Consider the following 23,430-nt stretch of genomic DNA (forward strand, 5'->3'; position numbering starts at 1 on the left):
TTTTAAATTGTTGCATGGGTATTTTGGGGCATGTCTTTACAGTCACAATGTATAATTTGCTAGAAACTAATAGATTGGACAAAAGTAGAATATTTAATCTAGATTATTTTCAAATATGAGGTAATGTTCAGGCTTGAGAACAAACACTATTTTTAATCTATATTTAAATAAATTTAATAAAATAAACAAGGAACAAGGAGTATCAGGCCTCTAGGCATTCACTTTCATATTAGAATCCTCACTGTTCAATTCTGATTCTTTTAGCTCAAATAGGATTTGTCTATTTTGCATTCATGCAATCATGATTTGCAGTCATGCAACTGCCAGTGACCTGTATCTGTCTGTATTATGTACAGATATATCTCTCCTCTGAAAGGGCCTGCAAACTCAAATCAATACGTTCTTGCACCAGTCAAAAGTCACCAACAAAAAATTCCATAATTGTGAGATTACTCATGGTATTAAAACCAGCAAGATAGATGCACAAGTAGCTCATGAATACTAACAAGACCAACACTGATAAATTAAGAGTGTAGCCACTCAGGAATCATTATGGAGTGTGATAGCATCTGTAGCGGAAAGAAGAAATCTCATGATTGATGAGATTTATTCAGGCACTACCCTAATTAACAGGGAAATTAAATTAAGAATTGTTAATTCAGTCTCAAATTAAAAAAGTTGCCAGTTCAATAATGTGATTATTTCTCAGCTACCAAATTACCAGAGGTACTGAGTTCACTAAACTAGCTATAGAACAACAAATGTAACAAACCATGTAACCAAAACAAATTAACCCAAACTAGATTTGTGGTGGACCGAAATGGCCAACTAAGAAAAGGTGTGCTGTAGCCCACCACACCTTCACCCCAGCCAACTACCCTCCGTTGCCCTTAGTTCTCTTGCAGGATATCATGATATTACTGAGCCTCTACCTCTGTCAGAGGGGTCCTGGTTCCTGTCCATGGGCCAGGGGTAAGAGAAAACCCACTTTGACCAGATCAAAGTTTCATCAGAGGAATAATTTATAATTGTTGCTACAGAAGGAAGGACCCATAAACTATTCCAACTACCTAAGTGGACTTAAGGGACACATGATTGTGGAGTACTAGGACGCAGTGGCTACCTTTACTGTTGCATGCACGCTGACCTAATTTACCTGTTGCTCAATCCTCTATATAATCCACAAACATGAGCATCAAAAAAAGCAGTGCTCATGTCTACCCATGCCAGGCCCTGCTAAAAGTTCAGAGACCAACCAATAACCAACCTGGAAGATGACCTTCTGGAGATGTTAAGCAACCTTGGTTTCCTACAGGGACTAAGCCCCCAGACCTCAGCATCACCTGATGTCAGAAGCATGGTAAGAGGGCAAGAGTCCATGCTAGGATAAAAGCTAACTCTAGCCGACCAGCTCTACCATCCATCCTGATCTCCAATGTCTGCTCCCTGTACAACAAGCTAGACTACATCTGACTACAGCGTACCACCCAACATGACTGCTGTGCTTTTGTTTTCACAGAAAAATGGCTACCCAGCTGTTTGTAATCATTTCATTTTGTACTGACAAAAATACAACTATGTCCAGTAAAGCCTGAGTACAGAGTGTGTGTCTACATCAGCATGGAATTGTGCAAGAACTAATCTCCAAGCAATGCTCACCACTGGTCGAGGTTGTAACTGTTAAATGCAGACCATTTTATCTAGAATGGGAATTCACCAATCTGTTCTTAGTTGTGGTATACATCCCCCCTGAACAACAATGTCAAAGAGGCACTTGCTGAACTGTATGGGGCTATTAGTGAACTAAAGAACACATACCCAGATGGACTGTTTATTGTCACCAGACATTTAAATCATGCAAATCTCAAGTCTGTGTTCTGTAAATTCCAACAACATGCAACAACACATTGGATCTTGTTTACACAAACATGCCCAACACACACCGAGCAGAGCCCCACCTCCACTTCAGACACCCAGACCACATCTCTGTTATGCTAATACCAGCATGCTCATCAGACGCTCCAAGCCAGTTCTGAAACAAGTGAAAATCACCACACGCATCGACCAGAAGTGAATGACTACAGATGTGAGTACACTGCTGAAGACTCATGATGCAACCTTCAGAGCAGGTGAAACGACAAAGTGGTCCAGGGTGATCTCTCTTCAATCAATATTGATGGTTCTTCTGTGCAGATTGTTACAAACAGCAAGTTCCTTGGTGTGCCCCTAATAGAGAACTTCACCAGGACCCTCTATAGTCAAGAAAGCCCATCAGTGACTCTATTTCCAGAGGAGACTTGTTACATGCCGGTTGATGGCAAGACAACAGGAATGTAACAGTCCTATGAGGAGTCTGTGTGTGTAAAGTAACCGAGCATGAGACCAACACCAATAACTTCTGTGTTTATATCGATTTACTTGTAGCTATAAAAACAGACATCGATGGCGAGCACATGGTTCAAGGAATAAGAACAAGGAATAAGAACAAATCTTGAGTGGTCAAGGAATATGGGTGGAAATTGTGGACGGTGCTAAAGAAACCAAAATAATAAAACAGCTTCCTTGCCTACCATATACCTTTCCTGATTAACAATGCTACAAAGTGGCAACCGACGCTGAGCTACCACATATATACATTGTAATCACCTGTAACCATGTTACCTTACTTGTATACTCCGACAGATAGCGGACACCTAACAACAATCTCATAATTAATACTCAACAACAGCAGCGTTCACACATATTCACAAGATGCCTTAAGTAACAACCCTCCAGCATGCCCCAGATCAGCGCTGCTCCACTTCCGCAGGAGGTCTGCCTTTAAAACAGAAGTCCCGCCACCATCTCTGCACAAAAGGCTTCTCATTGGGTTACCTGCAACAAGAAACGCAACCAATACGGAACACAAACGTGCACACTTGGCACGTAACAAGACTGAAGAAATCTCACCTCACTACCACCAGACTCACCATGTTCTACAGAGGGACAATAGAGAGCATTCTGAGCAGCTGCATTACTGCCTAGTTTGGGAATTGCTGTTTCGGATCGAAAGACCCTGGAGAGAATTATGATGACAGCCGAAAAGATCCTCAGGTCTTCATCATGGACATTTACAACACACGCTGCTTTCACAAAGGTACCAGCATTGTGGATGATCCCACACACCCCTCACACAAACTGTTTTCTCTCCTATTGTCTGGGAAGAAGTACCGAAGAATTTGGGCCGTTACAGCCAGACTGCAAGTTTCTCCCCCCATGAAAAACAAATATTTACAACAAATATTTAACAAATTTAAGATTCCATTTAAGAATACTGTGTTCTTGAATTGGTATACTGGCTGTTACCTCTGTGACTGCTGTATGCTAAAAGTGTACCTGATAAAATGTCATATTATTGCATATCCTTTGCACATTTGCCCACTTTATTTTAGGTGATGTGTACTATGAATGTTGACCTATATGGTAATGTATTTCATATTTATTGTTTACACTTATGTTCTTCTTTTGTGTTGCACCAAGGTCCTGGACAAATGTTAATTCATTTCACTGTGTATCTGTATATAGCTGGAATGACAATAAAAAGCCTCTTGACTCTTGATTTGACTTGAGATATAAGCAATAAGTAAGCTAACCTTGCTACTAACCATGTATGTACAAAATGTCTATTAGTGAAACACACAAAAATGTTACATTCCTCTTTACACGTGCACACACACACACACACACACACACACACACACACACACACACACACACACACACACACAGAAATACATAAACTGGCATAAACAAAAATACTTTTTTTACTATTAAAATATACAATGCTATTTCAAATTTTTAAAAATACATTAATTCAAGTATATTCACACTGTAAAACCTTGCAAATATTGAAGATACTGGCCAACCAGTTAGTCCTGGAACTTTCACACAGTCTTTAGGTTCTCATAGCAAACTGAAAACTGAAAGGAGTCATAGCAAACTGAAATGACTAATATTAGTGTCAATCAATAAAAAAATGAATCGAGTTAATCACAATAATAGACTGATTAATCATGAATTGTCAAATTTGTAATATAATATTAAAATGCTAGTACTGATTTGTATTTTTTTGGTAGGGGATAAAACAAATAGGCTACATATATAGTGCAAGGGATGCATGATAAATCTTTTTTTACTCTAACATCTCAGTGTAGCCGAGTAAGATTACTCAGCGAACTTGTTTGACATGACTCCAGTCAACCAGTTCATAAAGCCTACTTTTCTTTTAACCAGTTGCTCTGGCAGACTAGCTTGGCTGCACTCTGCCAGTGTAGTTTGACGAATACGGCTATAGACATCTCAGTGCAGCATCTTTGCTAACATCAGCAAAGATGTGCTTTGCCCGAAAATGGTACTTTAGTGGAAAGATAGTTAGGATGTATTTCCTAATCTTGTCAAAAATAATTATGTGCCTTATAAATGATGATTCAAATCTAATACAAAGCAAAATGTTATTTGCTGGTTTTATATCTGCTAAGAAAATTGTTTTACAGAACTGGACAAATTTGGGATAAGTATGCAATCGTTCAGGATATCCAATCTACTTTAAATGGTATGAATGCCTGACAGCACAACTTAACCAGGCTCAACCCTAAACTGTTGAGGTCTGGCCGTCTTTTGGAATCTTAGATTTTATTCAACTTATGTACTAAATGTGAATAACTCTGCCATTCAAACGATGTATGTACTTGTAAGCCCTTATTTCTCTCCTTTGTTTTGTTGATGTAATGGACCCCTGTTATGTGGACCAGGTAAATAATCTTGGTGTCATTTTAGATCCCACACTCTTCTGTTATTTGATTGCCATGTTAAAATGGTTACTACAATACACTCTGGTCTTCTGATACCCATTTATTTTATGTTCCTTCCTCTGTAGGCTCTACACCATGGGAGCCAAGGCTTTTATTGTAGCAGGTCCTAAACTCTGGTACACTCTTTCTGCTCAGTTTTATGCATGTACTTCTCTCCCTTCTTTCAAAAAGCATCTCTTTCATCTTGCCTTCTCATAATGTAAATATTGCCGCAATGTGAGTCTATTCATTTCATCTATTTATTTATTTTGTTCTATTTTAATTTTACTATGTGAAATTTATTTTAATTCTTATCTTATTGTGTAAAATTATTATTTTTTCATATCGTCATTTTTGCTCTTTCAATATATGTTCAGAGACCTTGGGGTATCTTATAAGGTGCTTATAAGCAAAATGCATGCTTTGTGAAGCAAATTCCCAGAGCCCTAATACCAGCATTTCAATATACATATGGCATTGTCATACTGTGTTTGGTTTTGGAATGGAGCACAAAAGTCTCGTAGAACTGGTTTGAAATAATAAAATGGCAAGAAAAGGGATGTAGACTCTTTTTTGACCACTAGGGGTCAAGATTTAGCTAAGAGCGCAATGCTATCTAACAGTACATCAGTATTATGTATGTACTTATGAAAAAAGGCAGTATGATGTATGACTTCCCTGCCTTACTTCCACACTTTGTTTCCAATAAATCAAAAGTGCATCTTGTTAGGGGGTGTTGTGCTCATTGAGGTAAAATAATAAAAGATCCAGATGGGCAATATACAGCAGGTGAAATAAGTATTGAACAAACCACCAATTTTCTAAGTAAATATATTTCTAAAAAGGTGCTATTGACATGGAATTCTCACCAGATGTCGGTAACAACCCATCCACTCTACACATGCAAAGAAATCAAACCATAGATGTCCATCAATTAAGTTATGTGTAATAATGATAAACGACAGGGGAAAAGTATTGAACACGCTTACTGAAGTTTTTAATACTTCGTACTAAAGCCTTTGTTGGTGATGGCAGTTTCAAGACGCCTCCTGTATGGAGAAACTAGTCGCATGCATTGCTCAGGTGTGATTTTGGCCCATTCTTCCACACAAACACTTCAAATCATGAAGATTCTGGGGGCTCCTTCTATGAACTCTGAGCTTTAGTTCCTTCCATAGATTTTCAACTGGATTCAGGTCAGGTGATTGGCTGGGCCATTTTAGCAGCTGTATTTTCTTTCTTTGAAACCAGTTAAGAGTTTCCTTGACTGTGTGTTTGGGATCATTGTCTTGCTGAAATGTCCACCCTCATTTCATCTTCATCCTGGTAGATGGCAGCAGATTTTTATCAAGAATGTCTCAGTACATTTGTTCATTCATCCTTCCTTCAATTATATGAAGCGTGCCAGTGCCGTATGCTGAAAAACAGCCCCACATCATGATGTTCCCACCTCCAAACTTCACTGTTGGTATGGTGTTTTTGGGGGGGATATGCAGTGACTTTTGACCTCCAAACATGGTGTGTTTTATAGCATCCAAAGAGTTCATATTCGGTCTCATCTGACTAGACTATATTCTCCCAGTATTTCACAGGCTTGTCTAAATGTTGTTTAGCAAACTTTAAACACACTTCAACATGCTTTTTCTTCAGCAAGAGAGTCTTGCGTGGTGAGCGTGCATACAGGCCATGGAGCACTCAACCATTACTTACCGTTTCCTTTGAAACAATTGTACCTGTTGATTCCAGGTTTTTCTGTAGCTTTCCACAGGTGGTCCTTGGCTCTTGGACAACTCTTCTGACAATTCTTTTCACTCCTCTGTCTGAAATCTTGCGGGGAGCACCTGGTGGTGGCAAGTTTATGGTGAAATGATGTTCTTTCCACTTCCGGATTATGGCCCCAACAGTGCTCACTGGAACCTTCAGTAGTTTAGAAATTCTTCTGTAACCAATATCATCAGTATGTTTTACAACAATAAGGTTGCGAAGGTCTTGCGAGAACTCAAAGGTTTTACCCATCATGAGATATTTCTTGTGTGGCACCTTGGTAATGAAACATCTTTTTATAGGCCATCAGTTAAACCATCTGATATTAATTTGAACTAAGTGGCAAGATTGCTTTGAAATTACTGATAGATTGCAGCTGGTGTCATGATTTTCCATGGCTTTTTGCACCTCTCTTTCTTCATGTGTTCAATACTTTTTCCCTGTGTTCTCATTGTTACACATAATTTATGGACATCTATGGTTTGATTTCTTTGCATGTGTGGATTGGATGGGTTGTTACCGACATCTGGTTAGAATTTCATGTCAATAGCACCTTTAGAAATATATTTACTTAGAAAATTGGTGATGTGTTCAATACTTATTTCATCCATTGTATATGCTGGTTGTGAAGACATCATGGCTGACAAAATGCTCAGGGTAACTAAGACATTTAGGTACTTCTGTGTAACATTACGGTATTGTCCATGTTATGACCTGACTTATGTCACAGTCTCCTACTCAGGGTTATGTTTGTTTTACAGGCAAAATGGGAAGGCCTAACATTTATTATGAGTTGCATCATTATCTCTCTTTTTTGTAAACTAATTTTAAAATGCTATGGCAGTTTAAGTCACTTATTGCTTTTTATGTTCATAGTGAAATTGCACCGTCTCAGGGAGTTTTTCCTTGCCACTGTCTCCTGTGGCTTGCTCACTAGGGGCTTAGACTCGGACATTCATAATGCTGCTTTGTGACAACAACTGTTGTAAAAAGCGTTATATATATAAATTTGACTTGACATGAATGCTATTTGGCTTGTTCATGTGTGACTCAGTAGATTGGTAATGAGAACATAGAACTCTTGGAACTGATACCTTCGAGATGTAAGTGTCATTTGATTCGTGATCATAAACTTGTTTGACCAGTTGTCAAAACTGAACAGCAGGTATCTTTTCAGTTACAAAAAGAAAAACCAAACAAACAAACAAACATTTTACTTGACACATTTTAAACTTTTTACTTCTGCCTTTTACTTTTTACACTCCTGCCAAAACACTTTATATGACTTTCTCCCCAAAAACAGAAATCTCATTATATACCTGTCACGGACCGCGCCCGCCCCCATAAGTCACGTGGTACGGCCCGCCGAGTGCAGGGGGAATCCACGTATGTACGGTGTTTATTTGTTTTGTAACGCCCCCAGAGATTGCGCACACGTGCGCAGGGTTTGCGTTAATGTGTCTATTTAAACCCCTTTGTTGGGCTTTGTTGCTACGTCAGTCTCTCGTGAGTCGGTAGTGTAAAAAGCGCGCGCATGTGTACACGGCGTTTAATGTTTAAATGTGTAAGGATGTTCAGTGTCAACGTCTTATGTGAGTATTATGTGTTTTATGTTAATAAATCTCTCACACGAACGAGGAAGTCTGTGCGTCCTGCCCCGCAGCTAAAATACCCTAATAGTAGCATTAAGATGGCATAAGACAAAATGCATACATTTGTGAAACAGCTACACACTACTGACCTTACCAAAACAAACACTAAATAGATATAGGAGTATAGAGTTTTTCCTCTGCATTCCTATATTAGTATTCACTTATATTCAAATAACTATAGTCAAAACGTCATTGCTACTGTAGGACAAAATGCAAATAAGCACAGATAAACTCCTAGGGAGCTCACAATGTCATCATAATATATATGTAAGTCACTCTGGATAAGAACAAATGCTGTAAATGTAGGTGGAACTGTAATGTGTCTAACAAAGTATAATGTATTTATTTTAATTTATATATAAATGCCACACATGCATGGATTATTTATTTCTACAAAAAAAATTGAACCCTGTACACTTGCCAGTAAACATTAATCTAACAGTGAAAGTCTACCTCACATGGACACACATCAATTAGATGTATAAGAGTGACAGGAAGTAGTAATAGCTACTGTGAGAGGCTTGTGAGGCTAGCAGCTTTTCAATATAAAAATGAGAGTGGGGGAGGTGGTTCTTACAGGGAAAGGAAGAGCACAGACTAAAGATAGAGGTAGAGAATGAAGACAAGTAGAAGGAGTGCTGCACCCAGGGTTATGGTTTCAAATTAAAAACTTTGTCTTACGGCTGTTAAAAATGTCATTAACCATGGTTTGAGTGTGTATGCAGTCAATTTTATGCCATTTTACAATTTAATTTATTAATTTAGTCATGTCAGAATCTTGGTGATTTTTATAAATTGATGATCTCAATCTGTTTTACAGTAGCCTCTACTGTGGGTGTAGGTACATGGCAGGTGTTTATCCAGTTTTCCAGTTTTGTAGACAGACGAGACCACATCAGAAAAAAAATCTGGAATTGTCAATCTAGAATTTGTAATAAACCTGATGACTGTAGTGCCCTATCAACATTGGGTAACAGTTTGTCCTTAAAGTCCCACACCCTTGTGTCAACAAAACATTCATTTTTGCTAAGATGGCTCTGTAGAGGCGATCTCACGTGAACAATCCGACAAACATCAAAAGGTACCAAATAAACATTTCCAGAGTGTTTCAGGGTGGAATGCACTGATGTCTGCATCACCATTCTGGGGTTGATGATCATTTTTGTGGGATTATAGATATTCTTTCTGTCTGGTTCTCTGTAAATGTGTTCCATAATATTGATGCCAGGTATATTGCCCCATTCAGGTCGACGGAACCTGTGATTGTCTTCAAACTTTGTCTTGGGGAAAATGTGGTTCTCAATACGAAATACGCCCACGTCTTTGTTGTTTGACTGAAGATCCTCCATCAGTAATTGAAGGTTAATATGCTTATAAGGCATGATAATCTCATCAATGTCATTCAGGAGAATATATTCCGTCTGATACATATGTCGATAAATGCACTCATTGAGTGTTACTAACTGGCCGTAATAGTGCAGGTCCCCTCCGTGGACTGTGAAGTTCCATCCTGGAGATGGATTAAGGAACTGATCGATAGGCCATGGAACAATCTCTAGTATTCCCTCTCTCTTGTAGTGCTGTAAGAGTTTCTCCAAGTCAGGACCACAGCTAGTGTTGTAGATCACTACATGCTGCACACCCAGAAGCTTGTACAACTCCATACTTTGCACAAATTGCAGAACATTATTGTACTTCCCAAAAAGGTTAGAGATACACACAGTGAAACTATACTTAAATGAATATTTCTCCACTCTGTTCTTTATTGGCAGGAACTGTGTTGTATAAATGTGTGAGATGTCTGTATTGATTGATAGGGCTACTTGATTTGCATTTTCTGTGCCATCACCTTGACACATCACATCTGAAGCCCCAAATGGGAAGCCAAAATTGTCTGAGTGTATCTCAATTTCAGCCTTAGCAAACTTGCAATCATGGGCATTATTGCAAAAGATGCAAAGATAAGGCTGCAGACTCTGTCTTTTAATGATGCTGATAATTCGAATGTCCTTATTTATCCTGTGCTCAATAAATGCAGACACTATAAAATGTTCTGAATTTTTAATGGGAGTAATGGAACTCAGCGATACTATGGATTTGTTCATTTTAAAACTACTGTACATAGCTGGAAGACTGTCTTCATATTCTGTATTAAATTCTGGAAATCCAAAGTGATGTATAATCACAAAAAGTACAATTAAAGCAAGCAGCTTTGCTCTGTTCCTCTTAACACAATCTCCATATTGACCCCTGCAGATTGAAGTAAAATAATTATTGTAATTGCATTAGTAAAATCAGCCTAAACTGATTTTCCAAAAAACAAACAAACAAAAAAAACAACCCAAACACATATAACTGAAAGCTGCGTTCATGTATGCTGATTTTATGTCATAATATGCAATTTCAAATGTTTTCATATGGGGGAGACAAGGAACAAATTTAACCAAACTGAAAGATAGCCCTATTACATAATTTCATCCAGACAATATTTGATGCATGTCCACATGTAGAGAAGCACTGCCAATTACAAAATGTAGGTCAGTTTGCTAAATCCAAAACGTAATCCTATTGTTACGTCTTTCCAGAAACGTTCTGTTTTGTTGGAAATTTTACTACACAGAAACACGCTCCTGAACACAGATTATAGCAAGCGCATATCTTGGCTACAGATGGAATTTAAAATCTGCTCACTTAATTAATAGTATAGAACAGTGATTTATAAAATCGGTTAAAGAGCTCAGAGCTGTTTGCTGTACCTTTTGTTGAATGCCATTTTGGAGAAAACCGGAATCACGTGGGTCCGTTTGGCTTCAGGACAACTAGGAATATAAATTCAATTTGAAATTAAAGTAAATTTGACTATAAATTGGGTCTATCCCTGCTAATATAGACCTACTATGTAACAAATTCTGTTTTAACAATTACGCGAGTTCCTCATTTGCTACTTGTCTCTTTTAAATTGTACAGCTAAACTATTTTATTCCAATATTCGAAAGTTTTTAGTTAACTCATTGATGTTTAAGACCGAATGAAACGATGGTTTGTCACGATGAAGCAACAAAAGAAAAACTCACCAGGAAAAGCGATACATTGAATTGAATGCGATCGCGCGTCCTCTTGAAGCACAGAGAGCTTTTTCAGAGTGCTATATAGCCTTTACCGCACACACGCGCACAAGGCTTGACAAATTGAGTTGTCAGGTTCACAGCTAGCTACACGTACGCATAAGGGTTGTTAAATTTAACGCTGTAGTATCAGCGAAAAAGAAGACCAGACTATGTAATTTCTGCTCCCATTAAAGAACTTTATTCCAAGAACATTTAAGAAAGACTCAACAACAAAGCCGAACAAGGAGGTGCTGGGTGGTGTCGATGGTACTGAGCATCCAGTTGAAATTGAAATGTTCCATGAGGCTGTTGATCTGTGAAGTGGAACAGTCTGAATCTTCCGAACATGCAGCCCGTTGCAGACCTCAGTCATAACTGCTGATTCAAATTCACACACCTGGTCGCTGTGGACCTCCTCAGGCACTTCAAAGGAGCAGATCTCCTCTACTAGCCACTCTGCTGTTTTGGCCATGCTCTGGTCCAGGACTGCGTATGCCTCAGGCCACTTTGTGAAATAATTAATAACCATGAAGTGATAGCCGTTCCAGGTATAGGTGTTGGAAGCGAACTCAGAAATCCATGGCGATCCTCCGTATAGCACGCTGGAGTAGAGAAACAAAAGTGGGGCATGCGACACTTCTCTCAGCTGCCTCTTCTCTCTCTCCTCATTCTTCGGTGGTGCAGAAAACAGGATGTGTGGGAAGACAAGGCATCGGTGTTACTATGTTGACATCCAGCATAGGGCTGGAACATGAAGTGGCATTCCTGAAATTACCATGTAGACAAATTAGTGGCTGAGGCATATAGACAGATTTTAGATGCCTAGTGACAAATCCTGGCCAGACATTTGTTGAGTTTCTTTGAGAACTTTTATTTGAGAAATGGTGCGCCACCAGCAGTTTTAACAAGTTGAAGGAGCTTTTGCTTATCTAAGAGTTTAAGAACTCTTCCAGAAAAAAAAAAAAAATCGTTTACCTCAGTGAACAGAAAATATGCAGTCTATCTATTGCTGCTACATTGGCTGATGAGTTCTTTCTGACACATAATGTTCACTTCACCTTCACAACATAGTGACGTTATTAGCCACACCACAACTCCTAAAACCACTTTTAATGGCACTTGGTCAGGTCCTTCAGTTATTGGGGAAGACCTTCTGAACCCATCACAGTGTTGTCTTTACTGGATGTGGCCTGTCCTTGACTTAGGCAGACCTGCTCCAGTTTCCTGCCAGCTTAGGTTTGTGGCTCTACCCCTCTTCCTGCACTGCCAGAATAATAGTCCTTCCACCACCACTGGTCTCTGCTTTGAACTCCTCCCACGTTTAGCGCTGTGGTTTGCCACAGTGCCTTTGGACTGGGTATGAGTTATGCCCTCTCTTCCTCAGCATCCTGGAAGTTCTCGCCAGGCTCCTCTCTCCTGATTGGTCCAACCCTAAGTTTGGTGGTAGATGGCACAATATACATCTGTTGTAAAAAAGCTCTATATAAATACATTTGATTTAAGAATGTATAGAATAGCTGTGCAGACATGTAGCATTACCAAACCTTGCTTTTATGTGGTTAGAACATTCTCAATCAGACTACAGTAGGATGTCATCATAGGCAGTTTTGTTATGCCTGACCTTTTAAGGTGGTGAAGGAAACAGATGCTTAATAGAGTTTGCGTACCAATTCAAACTGTTTGAAATGTGTATGAGAACTTGTATGAGTTGACTCGCTACACTTCCATACCACTGATAAAAATACGTTGGAGTCTGGGGGATTTCCACTTAAAACCCAGAATCAGCTCTTTTGTTCAGTGATGTCATTCTCCTCCCCATATGGATTTAGGTAACAAACCAGTTGTGAATATGAAGACTCATCATTGTTGTAGATCAAGCCCAGGGCAGTGATATCACCTATAAATTTAATGACCAGGGCTGGGTTTCACCAAAGCGTAGGAAAACAAAGATCTTTAAATGGTAGAGCAAGTGCTACATGGAACACTCTTTCTCTCGTTTAAAATGATCTTCAAAATGATGATTTTGGGAAACTGTATATAAGTGTATAGAATGAAAACAATTTAGGGATCAGACAGCAACCATGAGGAGTACCAGTGCTAATTGTTAACTGAGCCGAGACTCTACTCCCAGCTCTTACCATCAGTAATCTGAGTTTGACTGCCAGCTTCACGTTTGTCTGTCAGTTCTTAGTTTATGGCTCATGTGTAATTTCCATCCTTATGTTTCTCTTGTGTTTGTTTTGTTGGTGTGTGATTTCATGAAATTGTTCTCTCAGTACAAGCATTCCCAGACTCTGAATGTCCTTGACAAATCTCCCAATGTGAGGAACTTTATCAACTGCAAATATTTGAAAATATAACACAAAGCCTTGATATCTATATCCTACAGTTATTTGTCTAGGTGTATAGACAGTTCATGGAAACATTGGGCATGGTTAACATATAGTAAAACCACCTTAGAAGAAAATAATACAGCCCATGCCATATAATGCTTTCTCGCCACACAGAGCTATGCAAAGTAGTAAATGATACAAGGTATAAATATTTCTCCCCCCTAGTGTAATGCTGGTATAGGTCATCTTAACAAAATGGCACCTGTATTGTCCTCAGTGATCCTAAATAATAAGCTGCCAACAATATTGACCACATACCAGTGAAGTGGCTTAGTATGTATGCAAGAAAGACACATGAACTCAGGAGTCTGAGTTAGTCCTCTGCCTGCATGGACAATAAATATTAGTAGTACGTAGTAAGGCTGCTTGAGCAGTACACATCAACTGTGGCACTGCATTTTTTATTTTTAAGCACCATAATGTTTATTGTTTTTTATTATTATTTACTTTCTTAGTTTTTGATGTATTCCTTCTTAAATATTTTAAGCTTATTTTAATTTCTAGCAATCATTCATCTTATCTTTTTAAACTGTTTAATTTCCACTAATCTCAATTTTATTTCTTTAAATTCTTTGAATATTTCAAATTAAATGTTAATAATTTATGTTCTATTTTTACTTTATTCTTAGCAAAGGCCTCCCTGTTGTGATAGATCTCAGGTTGTAATAAGCTTTTTTTCTATTCTTTTGTGAAGCACTTTCAATTGCCATTGTGTATGAAAGGCACTATATAAATCAACTTGCCTTGCCTTGCCTTTAGTCAGAAAAATGCAACTACTGCAGATTTGATCTAAATCAGTATTTGCTGGCCTGCCTTAAATAATCTAGTGAGGGGGCAGCAACTATGCAGAAGTCCCAAATAAAGTTGACAAATCCCAGGAGGTGTTGTATTCCCCTATTTACTTGCTCTATTGCTAACCCATCTACACTGGTCATGTATCTGAGAGATGGTGGTCTGGTGGAATAAACATTTCTCTGCTTATACATACAGCTGACTCTGAATCAAATGTTTTAGCACTTTCCTGGCATAATTCAATTGCTTATCTAGAGTAGCTAAATGAATGAAAATAGAATCAATATAAACCACCACACATCACCCAAGCATGTCTTGAACACCTCTCATTAATTAAGGCATGCCACAAAGACTTAATAACCTGGTATCATAGCACTCTCACCACTGGTGGTGAATGCTATCTTATGTTAATTTCCCTCTTGAATATGAAGGCTGAAGGTGCTCTTAATGTCCTGCTTGGTGAAGAATCATGGCCATTTTACTTGGTCTATGGCCCCAGGAACTACTGTGAGGGGTTATAACAGCACTGAGCCTCTAGTTGATGCATAATTGTGGGCATTTCTCCTTAGCTTTATGAATTGCTGAAAAGGTGCCTCCTGGATGTATTCTTCCATGGCTTAGGTTTAGGTCACAGAAAGGCAATGTACACAACAGTGAGGACAGGTGCTGCTAGACAGGAGATCTACACCACAATCCTCAGACCTGTGTAAAGGGAGGTTAATTTCTTTAGTTTTGCTAGAGACCTCCAGGAGATGTGACTAGCAAGGGAGGACCTCTGACTGGGAGGCAGCCGATAGACTCTTAGTAGTAGTTAATGCAGACAGCAGCTGGAGGCAGGATGTCTGGCAGTATGTGGGCCAGGAGGCCACTTCTGTTCCCTGGGAATTCACCCATGGGTTAGGTGTCCCATGACCATCTTGTACACCTAGATTTGCAGTATCGCAACACAACATAAGCATGGTTTTATAGTGGGGAAATGACAAAAAATGGCTCAGTATTGTGAGTGATGATGCGTAGATTGTGATCTAATGCGTGTATATATATATATATATAAACATCTACTACATGATCTAGCAGTAGTAAACTGTCTGCTACAGACCCACAGATAAAGACACGGTAAAATGGTAAGTAGTACAGAAATGTGCTAATGAAGGTAAATAAACCTGTAAACTGAAAATCTTCACTGGGATGTTCATTCTGGGGAAGAAAGGGTTGTAGAAAGCTGCACAAAAAGCCAGTAATGTATAAAAGGTACAAGAACTGGCATTTAGAGTATACCTACAGTACACAGTGTATTAGCACATTCAAATATATGAAACCAAAAACACAAGGTGCTGCTGAATAAGTTAGTATTTACAACAAGTATTTACAAAGCTTACACACAAGAAGGAGGACAAGAAGAAGAAAAAGAAGAAAGGCTAAGTAGTGATGAGAGGCTCCATTTACGGTACAAATATCACAGAGGAAAACAAAACAGGCACATCTTCTGGTGTTAGTTATAATCTTCATATATAACCTGGACATACATGGGCTTGTCCCTGTGTTTAACTTCAAACACACTGTTCACATATGAAAAGAATAGATAATAAGAGGTAGCAAACACTTGGGATTTACTTCCTTAGCACATCAGTGGAGGGGTGCTAGCTACCACAGTGCACACAGTCATACTGCAAAAGGTGTTTCACTCAAAGTACAAAATTAAACAAATTATAAGCTCTCATAGTGAGAGTGGCATTACTTCAACTTACTACAGTCACATTATTGTGGTTCATGTTGTGGAGTTTTTGACATGCAATTCAACAAAGGTTCTCCAATTAACCTAGTAATTGGTGTACAGTCTACAACAATACAAATGCACTAGTAGAGCTGACTGAGAAGCGGTTCGACAATACAGTGCCATATCTGTTACTGCTAGTGATAAAGATATGTTAAAATGAGCTGACATACACTGACATGACAATCCAATCAGACCCTCTTGAATATGACATAAAGTATTGTCACAAAACCCATGTGCATTGCTGAAGGAGTCACACATGCACTACCAACTTGTTTTATTACCACTACCAAACTGCTTTCTGTAAAAATCACAAAACAGAACACATATAAGATCACGGAGGGCCTGGTGTGTTATATTATCCTTCCAGCACATTGATTATGCTATCACAACATTGTGAAAATAAAACACTTTGCAATATACAATATTTTACATTAGGAGCAGTCGTAATCTCTACAAAATCAGGCCGCCCTACTACCTTCAGAGAGATTATGGAGAAATTGGAGAAAAATAACACATTTCATTTATAGTCTTGGCATATTCTGAGTTTTTCCATTTTTTTTGTACTTTTAGGCTGTTAATATACTGAAGGGTTTCTAATTAGGTGCCGGCTCAGAGTGGACAGAACTACCCTTACTGTTCTAGAGACAGACATCTCACTGTACCAGAATATTCCATACCATAGCTTTCTTACATCACAGAAAACCCACATAAAGTGAAAACAATGATAACATTTATAGTAATACAAATATTATAATTTTGGCACTTGTTCACATGAAACCATAAATAAGACAGCATAATTTTATGCACAATTTTGAATTGTAATTTTGAATTTTTCATACAGAGCACTATGCATGTAAAATGTTTTGGAAGGGTGACATATTCTTTCAGGTAACACCCCCCCCCCCCCCCCCAAAAAAAAAGAAAAACAAAGGACTGCGCTTTCAGGCAGAATTCATTGCACAACTGGCATCATCCTTCCCCTTTGCTGAAGGTGAGAGGATCCGTAAAATACAAGATTGGGCTGGTAGGACCCAAAGCAGTTTTAATGGCCACAGCGACATTGCATTTCCTGGCATTAGAACTGGATGGAATAAACATTCTGTTCCAGTGGGAGATTAAGTTTCTTCCAGGTATCTCTGTAAAACTCATGAAGGCTGGAATTGATACCATATAGAAGGTAAAACGTATATATTTCTCGTTTAAACCATTTTTAGATAGCTTCATTGTAGATAGCTTCATAGTAGTCATAGTTTAATCATGAACGGCTTATTTTACAAACCAGTACAGACTGTTACACCTTCTGCCACATCCTTCTTGTGAGAAATATGTTAACTGAACCAGTTCCTGTTCATGACTTGCTGTGAATCTGTCATGGTATGAAGGTTTTGGTGTTATTAACAAATCTGTCATGGTATCAAGGTTTTGTTGTTATTAACATCCTTTTGATATCCCCTCTGTTCTTCTAGGGCACATTTTCCAAAAGACTCCCTCAAAACTCCATAGGACCCATCAGTTGTTTAACACAAAGCAAAATCCCATGAATACTGATCCCTGATCAACAGGGCTGTTTGTACAGACACATGATATAGTGCAGTGAAACACCACAGAGCGATGTTTTGAACTTTGTTCATTGTTCGAACTTTGTTCCTCAAGACTGGTACATTCTGTCCCTCTGTAAGTGGCAGCTATTCAAAAGACATTAAGTTGGCTGGTATCTGCAAAATATAAGGTTATGGATGTTATGAAGAAATGTAATGTACAGATTAAATTTTTTACACACATGGGATAAAGATGCCTCTTACTGTAGCCCTTACTCATACTAGTACAGTAATAATTTTAGTTAATATTGCATTTGTTCTTAGTGTTGGAGATTTCTGCAGCTATAAGCATATTTGTTTCCGAAATTACCTGTGGTCTTATACACCTGCAAGCCTCAGCCAGGTGCTTATGCCAGATGATGGCAGAGAAGCGAGATCCAGTCTGAAACTTGTAAACATTACCTGGAACCACAGACAAGCATGTATCCATACAAATCACATACGTCTGAGACAGAAAGTTATATAGGCAAAAAAAGAAACTGCATTTAAATAAGAATAAATGAAAAGAAACATTCTATAGCATTGTCAAGAGTACACCAAATCTAAATGTGTTTCTCTCAATGGAATGAATGAGCACTGGAAAAACACACAACGTGTATAACCATGATTACCTTTATCAGGGTCATTGAGCTGGAAAATGTTCGGGTGCTCAGGGTCATCAGGGAGCACCACAATCCACCCCGTTAGTGAGATCTTCTTGCATGGCCTGGACTTGTACTAAAAGACATGAGGACCAAGCAACTTAAAAACACTTAACATGGAACAGAAACCCTGTATGTACCATACTGTGTAAGCCTACTTAAATACAGGTGTTGCATTCACTTGTAAGCTGTCACAGCAACCATGTCTCATATGTTGCGCTTACTGAAAGAAAGATAATAAATAATATGTCCCAGATCCTTAGAGTTAAGACTTATTATTAGGATTAATAATGGAAGAGAACCGTTGGCAGTCTCATTAGACCTAACGTTTTTTAAAGTAAAGCATCACTACAGTGGTCTGGGTCCACACCCCTAAGAAGCATGCCCAAGACTACAGAGGGAAATAAAAACACATGGTAAAAACACCGGCTAAGAATCATAGACTCCATAGTCATCATAACATTGAAATACAACCAGAAAACCAAATCAAAACAGGTAAAATGGAAAACTAAGAAAATAAATGACTCAGAGTGAACTGGAGGTACACAAGGACCAACGATGGAATAAAGACATAGGTGATTAACATAAAGAGAGCACAGCCACAAGATAGGGGATGAAACAAAAACACAACCACATGGCTTGGGTCCATGGAAACTGTGAGGCCATGGGGAGACACATGAAGGGGATCCGACCATGGATAAGAAGGGGATTAGAAGGATGTCTTAAGTTTTACGTTATGACCCCGTCCCCCTCCTCAAACGTCTTCCCGTGTGTGTTTGTCTGTGTTGTCATGCCCTCTCGTGTCGTCCCCCTGTTCTGTATTATGTGTAATCATCTTCAGTGTATATGTCTCCTTTATCAAAGTAAGTTTGTTTAAGGTGTTTAAGGTGTGCATAGTGTGTGTGGTTTATTATATGTATCGCTTGTGTGTGTGAAATAAACGTCTGTTTGATTGTGCCTCTTCCCTGCATCCTCGCATCCGCTGGGTCTTGCATGGACCTTACAGAGGGCTATGCGGAGTACGTTGAGAGAGGGGAGTGTAGTGACGTTGCTCTGGAGTCGGACATGGGGTCTGATCGAGAGGAGGACCCATCCATGGAGGTGGAGGAGGCCCCAGCACCCAAGGCTCCACCTAAGGCTCTGCCCAGGGCATGCCGCTCCGGAGCAAGCAAGCTGCCCTGGGTGACTGGCAGAGAAGCGGCATCATCGTCAGAGGAGGACACTCATCCCCTAAGGTGAAGAAGCCCAGAGCGCATGCGCCTACACCGAAGCCTCGGTGAGGCAAAAAGGCAGCGGCACCGGGGCCTGCCCTGCAAACAGGCAACACAACCGGTGCGCTTCCCTACGCGCATGCGTTAGGGTCCGGACAGCCTCCGTTAACCGAGCCGGCGAGAGATGCTCCCCCCCAGGCTAGTTGGCATCCAACCCAGGCAACGGCTGGGGCTCCCCCACTTTTTCCCGGACTATTTAATTTGTGTGGTGTAGTGCCTGTCCCCGTTACCTTAAATGTGCCGATCACTTTGTTCCCTTCTGTGTCTATGTCTGTCCCCGTTAGTGTGTACGTTCCTGTATCTGTCCTCGTCCTGGTCCCGGTACTTCCCCCCGCGTTCCTGCTCGCGCTGGCCCGTGGCGGACTGCCCGGTCCGTTGGCTTCGCCGTTTGGCGTGGTCTAGGGTCCGCAGCCTGTTAGGCTGTTGTGCCGGGAGTCACACCCTTGAGGAGGGGCTCTGTCACATTACGCCCCCCCCCCCCCCCCCCCAAACATCTTCCGTGTGTGTGTTTGGCTGTGTTGCCATGCCCTCTCATGTTGTCCACCTGTTCTGTATTATGTGTAATCATCTTGAGTGTATATATGTCTCCTGTGTCGTAGTAGGTTTGTTGGTGTTTAAGGTGTGCATAGTGTGTGTGGTTTATTATATGTATCGCTTGTGTGTGTGAAATAAACGTCTGTCTGGTCGGGCCTCTTCCCCGCATCCTGTTTGCCTCGAACTTTGCACAACTGTCAAAATTGGGTGTATGTGGGAGAACAGGTAAGAAAAAGACCTTTGAACAAGGGATGATAGAAGATGCTACAGTTGTTAATATAATAGTTGTCTATGCAGATTTGTCTGTTGTTTCGCCATGAAGATCGGCAAACATTTGACATTTTCAGCATTTGGCTGACATACTTGTCCAGAGTCACATACATACAACTATCAGTAGACAGTATTTGCCCCTTTGAAATCAAGCCCATGACCTTGGAGTTGTTAGCACTTTCCTCTACCTGCTCTATGAGGTGAGCTACGGATGAGACAAGGATACAAAGGATTCACAATCACTTATTTTATGATGACCACAATTGTTATTGTTTTGACTTATGGAAATGTAATACTGGAGTTGAGTAACTGAACACTCTAGTACGTATTGTTTAGTATTGTTTGATATTGCACTTATCGTTGTCCGATATAGAGCTTATGCTTATATTCTTCTTCTAGGTATAAACATTGATTCAATATTCTAGTTCAACGGTATCTTGAACTCTAACCTACTGTACTGATACATTCTATGAGAAGACGACAAAGTACTTATGTACGTCACTCTGGATAGGTCCAACATCTGTTCAGTGGTGTTCACACAATAATGTTGTCCTGAACACCAAGGAGACTGTCGTTAGCTTTAGGCGAACCAGAAAAATGAAACCTCTCCCTCCCCACATGAATGGTAGAGAGGGTCAATGACATTAGATTCCTGGGGTTTCACAACACAAAAGATCTGGCATGGACACATAACAACTCCCACCTGGTGAAGAAAGCCCAAGCAGAGGCTTTTCCTTTTGAGGATGCTTAAAAAACCAAACTCCACTCGGTTCTTAGTGAATTTCAACAGGCACACAATACAGAGCATTCTCTGCTACTGCGAAGTAGTATCGTACACCAGCTGCACCGCAGAAAACCAGAGACCTGGTCTGGATAGTTAAAACTGTGCAGACAACTGTGGAAACCAAGTTTCCGAATCTGGATGCAATTTATGATAGCTGCCTACATAAACGGGTTAGTGACATTATCAAGGACAACCCACTCAGGTCACTGACTTTTTACTGCTGTAATTTGAATTGCACCTCCAGATGATGGTTGCCCCAGATTACTGTTAGAAGTTTATCTTCATTTTAAATTATCTGAACTAATTAATTCAGGGATTAGGATTATTACCATCTCAGTGTAAATGGAAGATTTCTACAGTACATTTAGATTTATGGCATTTATCTGATGCTTTTATTCAAAGCAACTTACAAATATGACTGTGTACAACTTGAGCAATTTAGGGTTAAGGGCCTTGCTCAGAGGCCCAGCAGTGGCAGGGCTTGAACCAGCAACCTTCAAAAGTCAAGTATCTTAACCACTGAGCTACCACTGCACTATAAATAGATGTTGAAAATAATTTACCACTTTATCTGTGCCTTTTAGGGAATAAAGAACCAATAGAAATTACACTCAAACCTGAATGAAACTGCAGCAATTATCGATGCATAGCGTAACAGAGGATTGTCCACTCACATGTCTCCTTTCGTTCGCTCTTAAAGCTTTAGAGCCAAAGTAGATGAGCGTGGAACCAGAAAGAACAATCCAGTAACGTTTCCAGGATGACAACTAGGAAAAAAAACAACAATAAAGAAAACAGACTGAAGCAGAAACAATATTGAGATTTAGGAGACTGGCCAGTGCTGAGTAACATTAAGATGATCGGCATGGAATGTTATTTCACTGCATGTTTTACTCAAACACTAATTTTATCATTCTTCAGTGTATATGTATATATACATTATACTGTATTTAGGGGAATAACCAATATGTGAGTGCACACTCACTGTAGGTTTCTTGCCCTCTTTCATCACTGTCTTTCTCCGCAGGGGTCCTTCAATGGTTATACTGCTTAGTGAGCTGCACTCATAACTGGAGGCTGCTCCAGAGACACTAGACCAAAGAGAGAAGGCAACTAAAAACCTCTTTGGTTACAACAAAAGGTAAAGCACAGGATGCAGAGCATTAACGTGTACAGATAAACATGACACACGTACGGATAAAGGATTACACACCTGTACAGATATAAATGGCAATGGAAGAAATTCATCACTACTTCCTCTGATTTTTTTATTGGATAATAGTAGTTCAGTCATTTTAACTTTTAAAAGTGAAATGATTGTGAATTTAACCTAGTATAATAACAGTCCTGTTTAGTGTGAAGAACAATTCCTAATGATCCCAAAGCAAAAGACACACACACACACACACACACACACACACACACACACACACACACACACACACACACACACACACACACACACAAACAACCCTATTATAGAGTTGATGATCATAAAAACCTGCATGTTGAGGAACAACACACAGTGTAAGACAGGTAAGGTTTGTACCTATACATGTAGGCTCTGCTTCTGGGGGAGGTGCGTACTGGAACCCTCCAGTTTGGACCCAGAGTAGCATACATACGGCCCCTGAAATTACACATATCAAATCACTAATTTTAAGTTACAGCTCTCATTTTATCTATGATGTACTGATGCAGTCTCATGAAATCATGTTGACTTCTGTCCATGTGCCAAAGTATGTACTCAGGTGTATTCAAGGTGACTTATTATACTTTGCCATTAATTTGATTTTCACAATGGCTCTGGGAAATATTTCAAAACATTGACAATTATAGTTAAAATAAGCACACAAGCATTTTTCACCTTTCAACAGTAGATGACAACTCATCACTGAAGGAACTTTCTCTACTGCCTGCAAAGTAAAGCAAAATAAACCAAAAACAAACAAACAAAAACAACAACAAAAAGAGACTTGAGAATCTGACTGTACTGTGAAAAAACAATAACATGTCAT

The 23,430-nt window shown here is 39.5% G+C and overlaps 2 protein-coding genes across 7 annotated transcripts in view; both read right to left on the bottom strand.

The window, feature by feature from the left end:
* Window positions 1-9,005: 9,005 nt before the first annotated feature.
* Window positions 9,006-12,990, bottom strand: LOC113577261 (beta-1,4-galactosyltransferase galt-1-like). Its single transcript, XM_027009799.3, has 3 exons — window positions 11,320-12,990; window positions 11,002-11,064; window positions 9,006-10,495 (listed from the first exon to the last, which is right to left on the bottom strand). The coding sequence occupies exons 1-3, from the start codon at window positions 11,334-11,336 to the stop codon at window positions 9,163-9,165; spliced, it is 1,413 nt and encodes a 470-aa protein (XP_026865600.2). The 5' UTR covers window positions 11,337-12,990; the 3' UTR covers window positions 9,006-9,162.
* A 2,752-nt stretch (window positions 12,991-15,742) lies between these two features.
* ralgps1 (Ral GEF with PH domain and SH3 binding motif 1) overlaps window positions 15,743-23,430 on the bottom strand; it is an 87,624-nt gene continuing 79,936 nt past the window's right edge. For all 6 annotated transcript variants that reach the window (XM_081703784.1, XM_081703786.1, XM_027009820.3 and 3 more), the window contains 7 exons: window positions 23,280-23,328; window positions 22,962-23,042; window positions 22,398-22,503; window positions 22,087-22,179; window positions 18,524-18,629; window positions 18,223-18,314; window positions 15,743-18,029 (listed from right to left, as the gene is read on the bottom strand). In XM_081703784.1, coding sequence (XP_081559910.1) covers window positions 18,000-18,029; window positions 18,223-18,314; window positions 18,524-18,629; window positions 22,087-22,179; window positions 22,398-22,503; window positions 22,962-23,042; window positions 23,280-23,328 — 557 coding nt within the window. In that variant the 3' untranslated portion in view covers window positions 15,743-17,999. The remainder of the gene's footprint in view (window positions 18,030-18,222; window positions 18,315-18,523; window positions 18,630-22,086; window positions 22,180-22,397; window positions 22,504-22,961; window positions 23,043-23,279; window positions 23,329-23,430) is intronic.

This window comes from Electrophorus electricus, chromosome 20 (assembly GCF_041902795.1).
Source record: "Electrophorus electricus isolate QZ-2024a chromosome 20, ASM4190279v1, whole genome shotgun sequence".
NCBI classification, from domain to species: Eukaryota; Metazoa; Chordata; class Actinopteri; order Gymnotiformes; family Gymnotidae; genus Electrophorus; species Electrophorus electricus.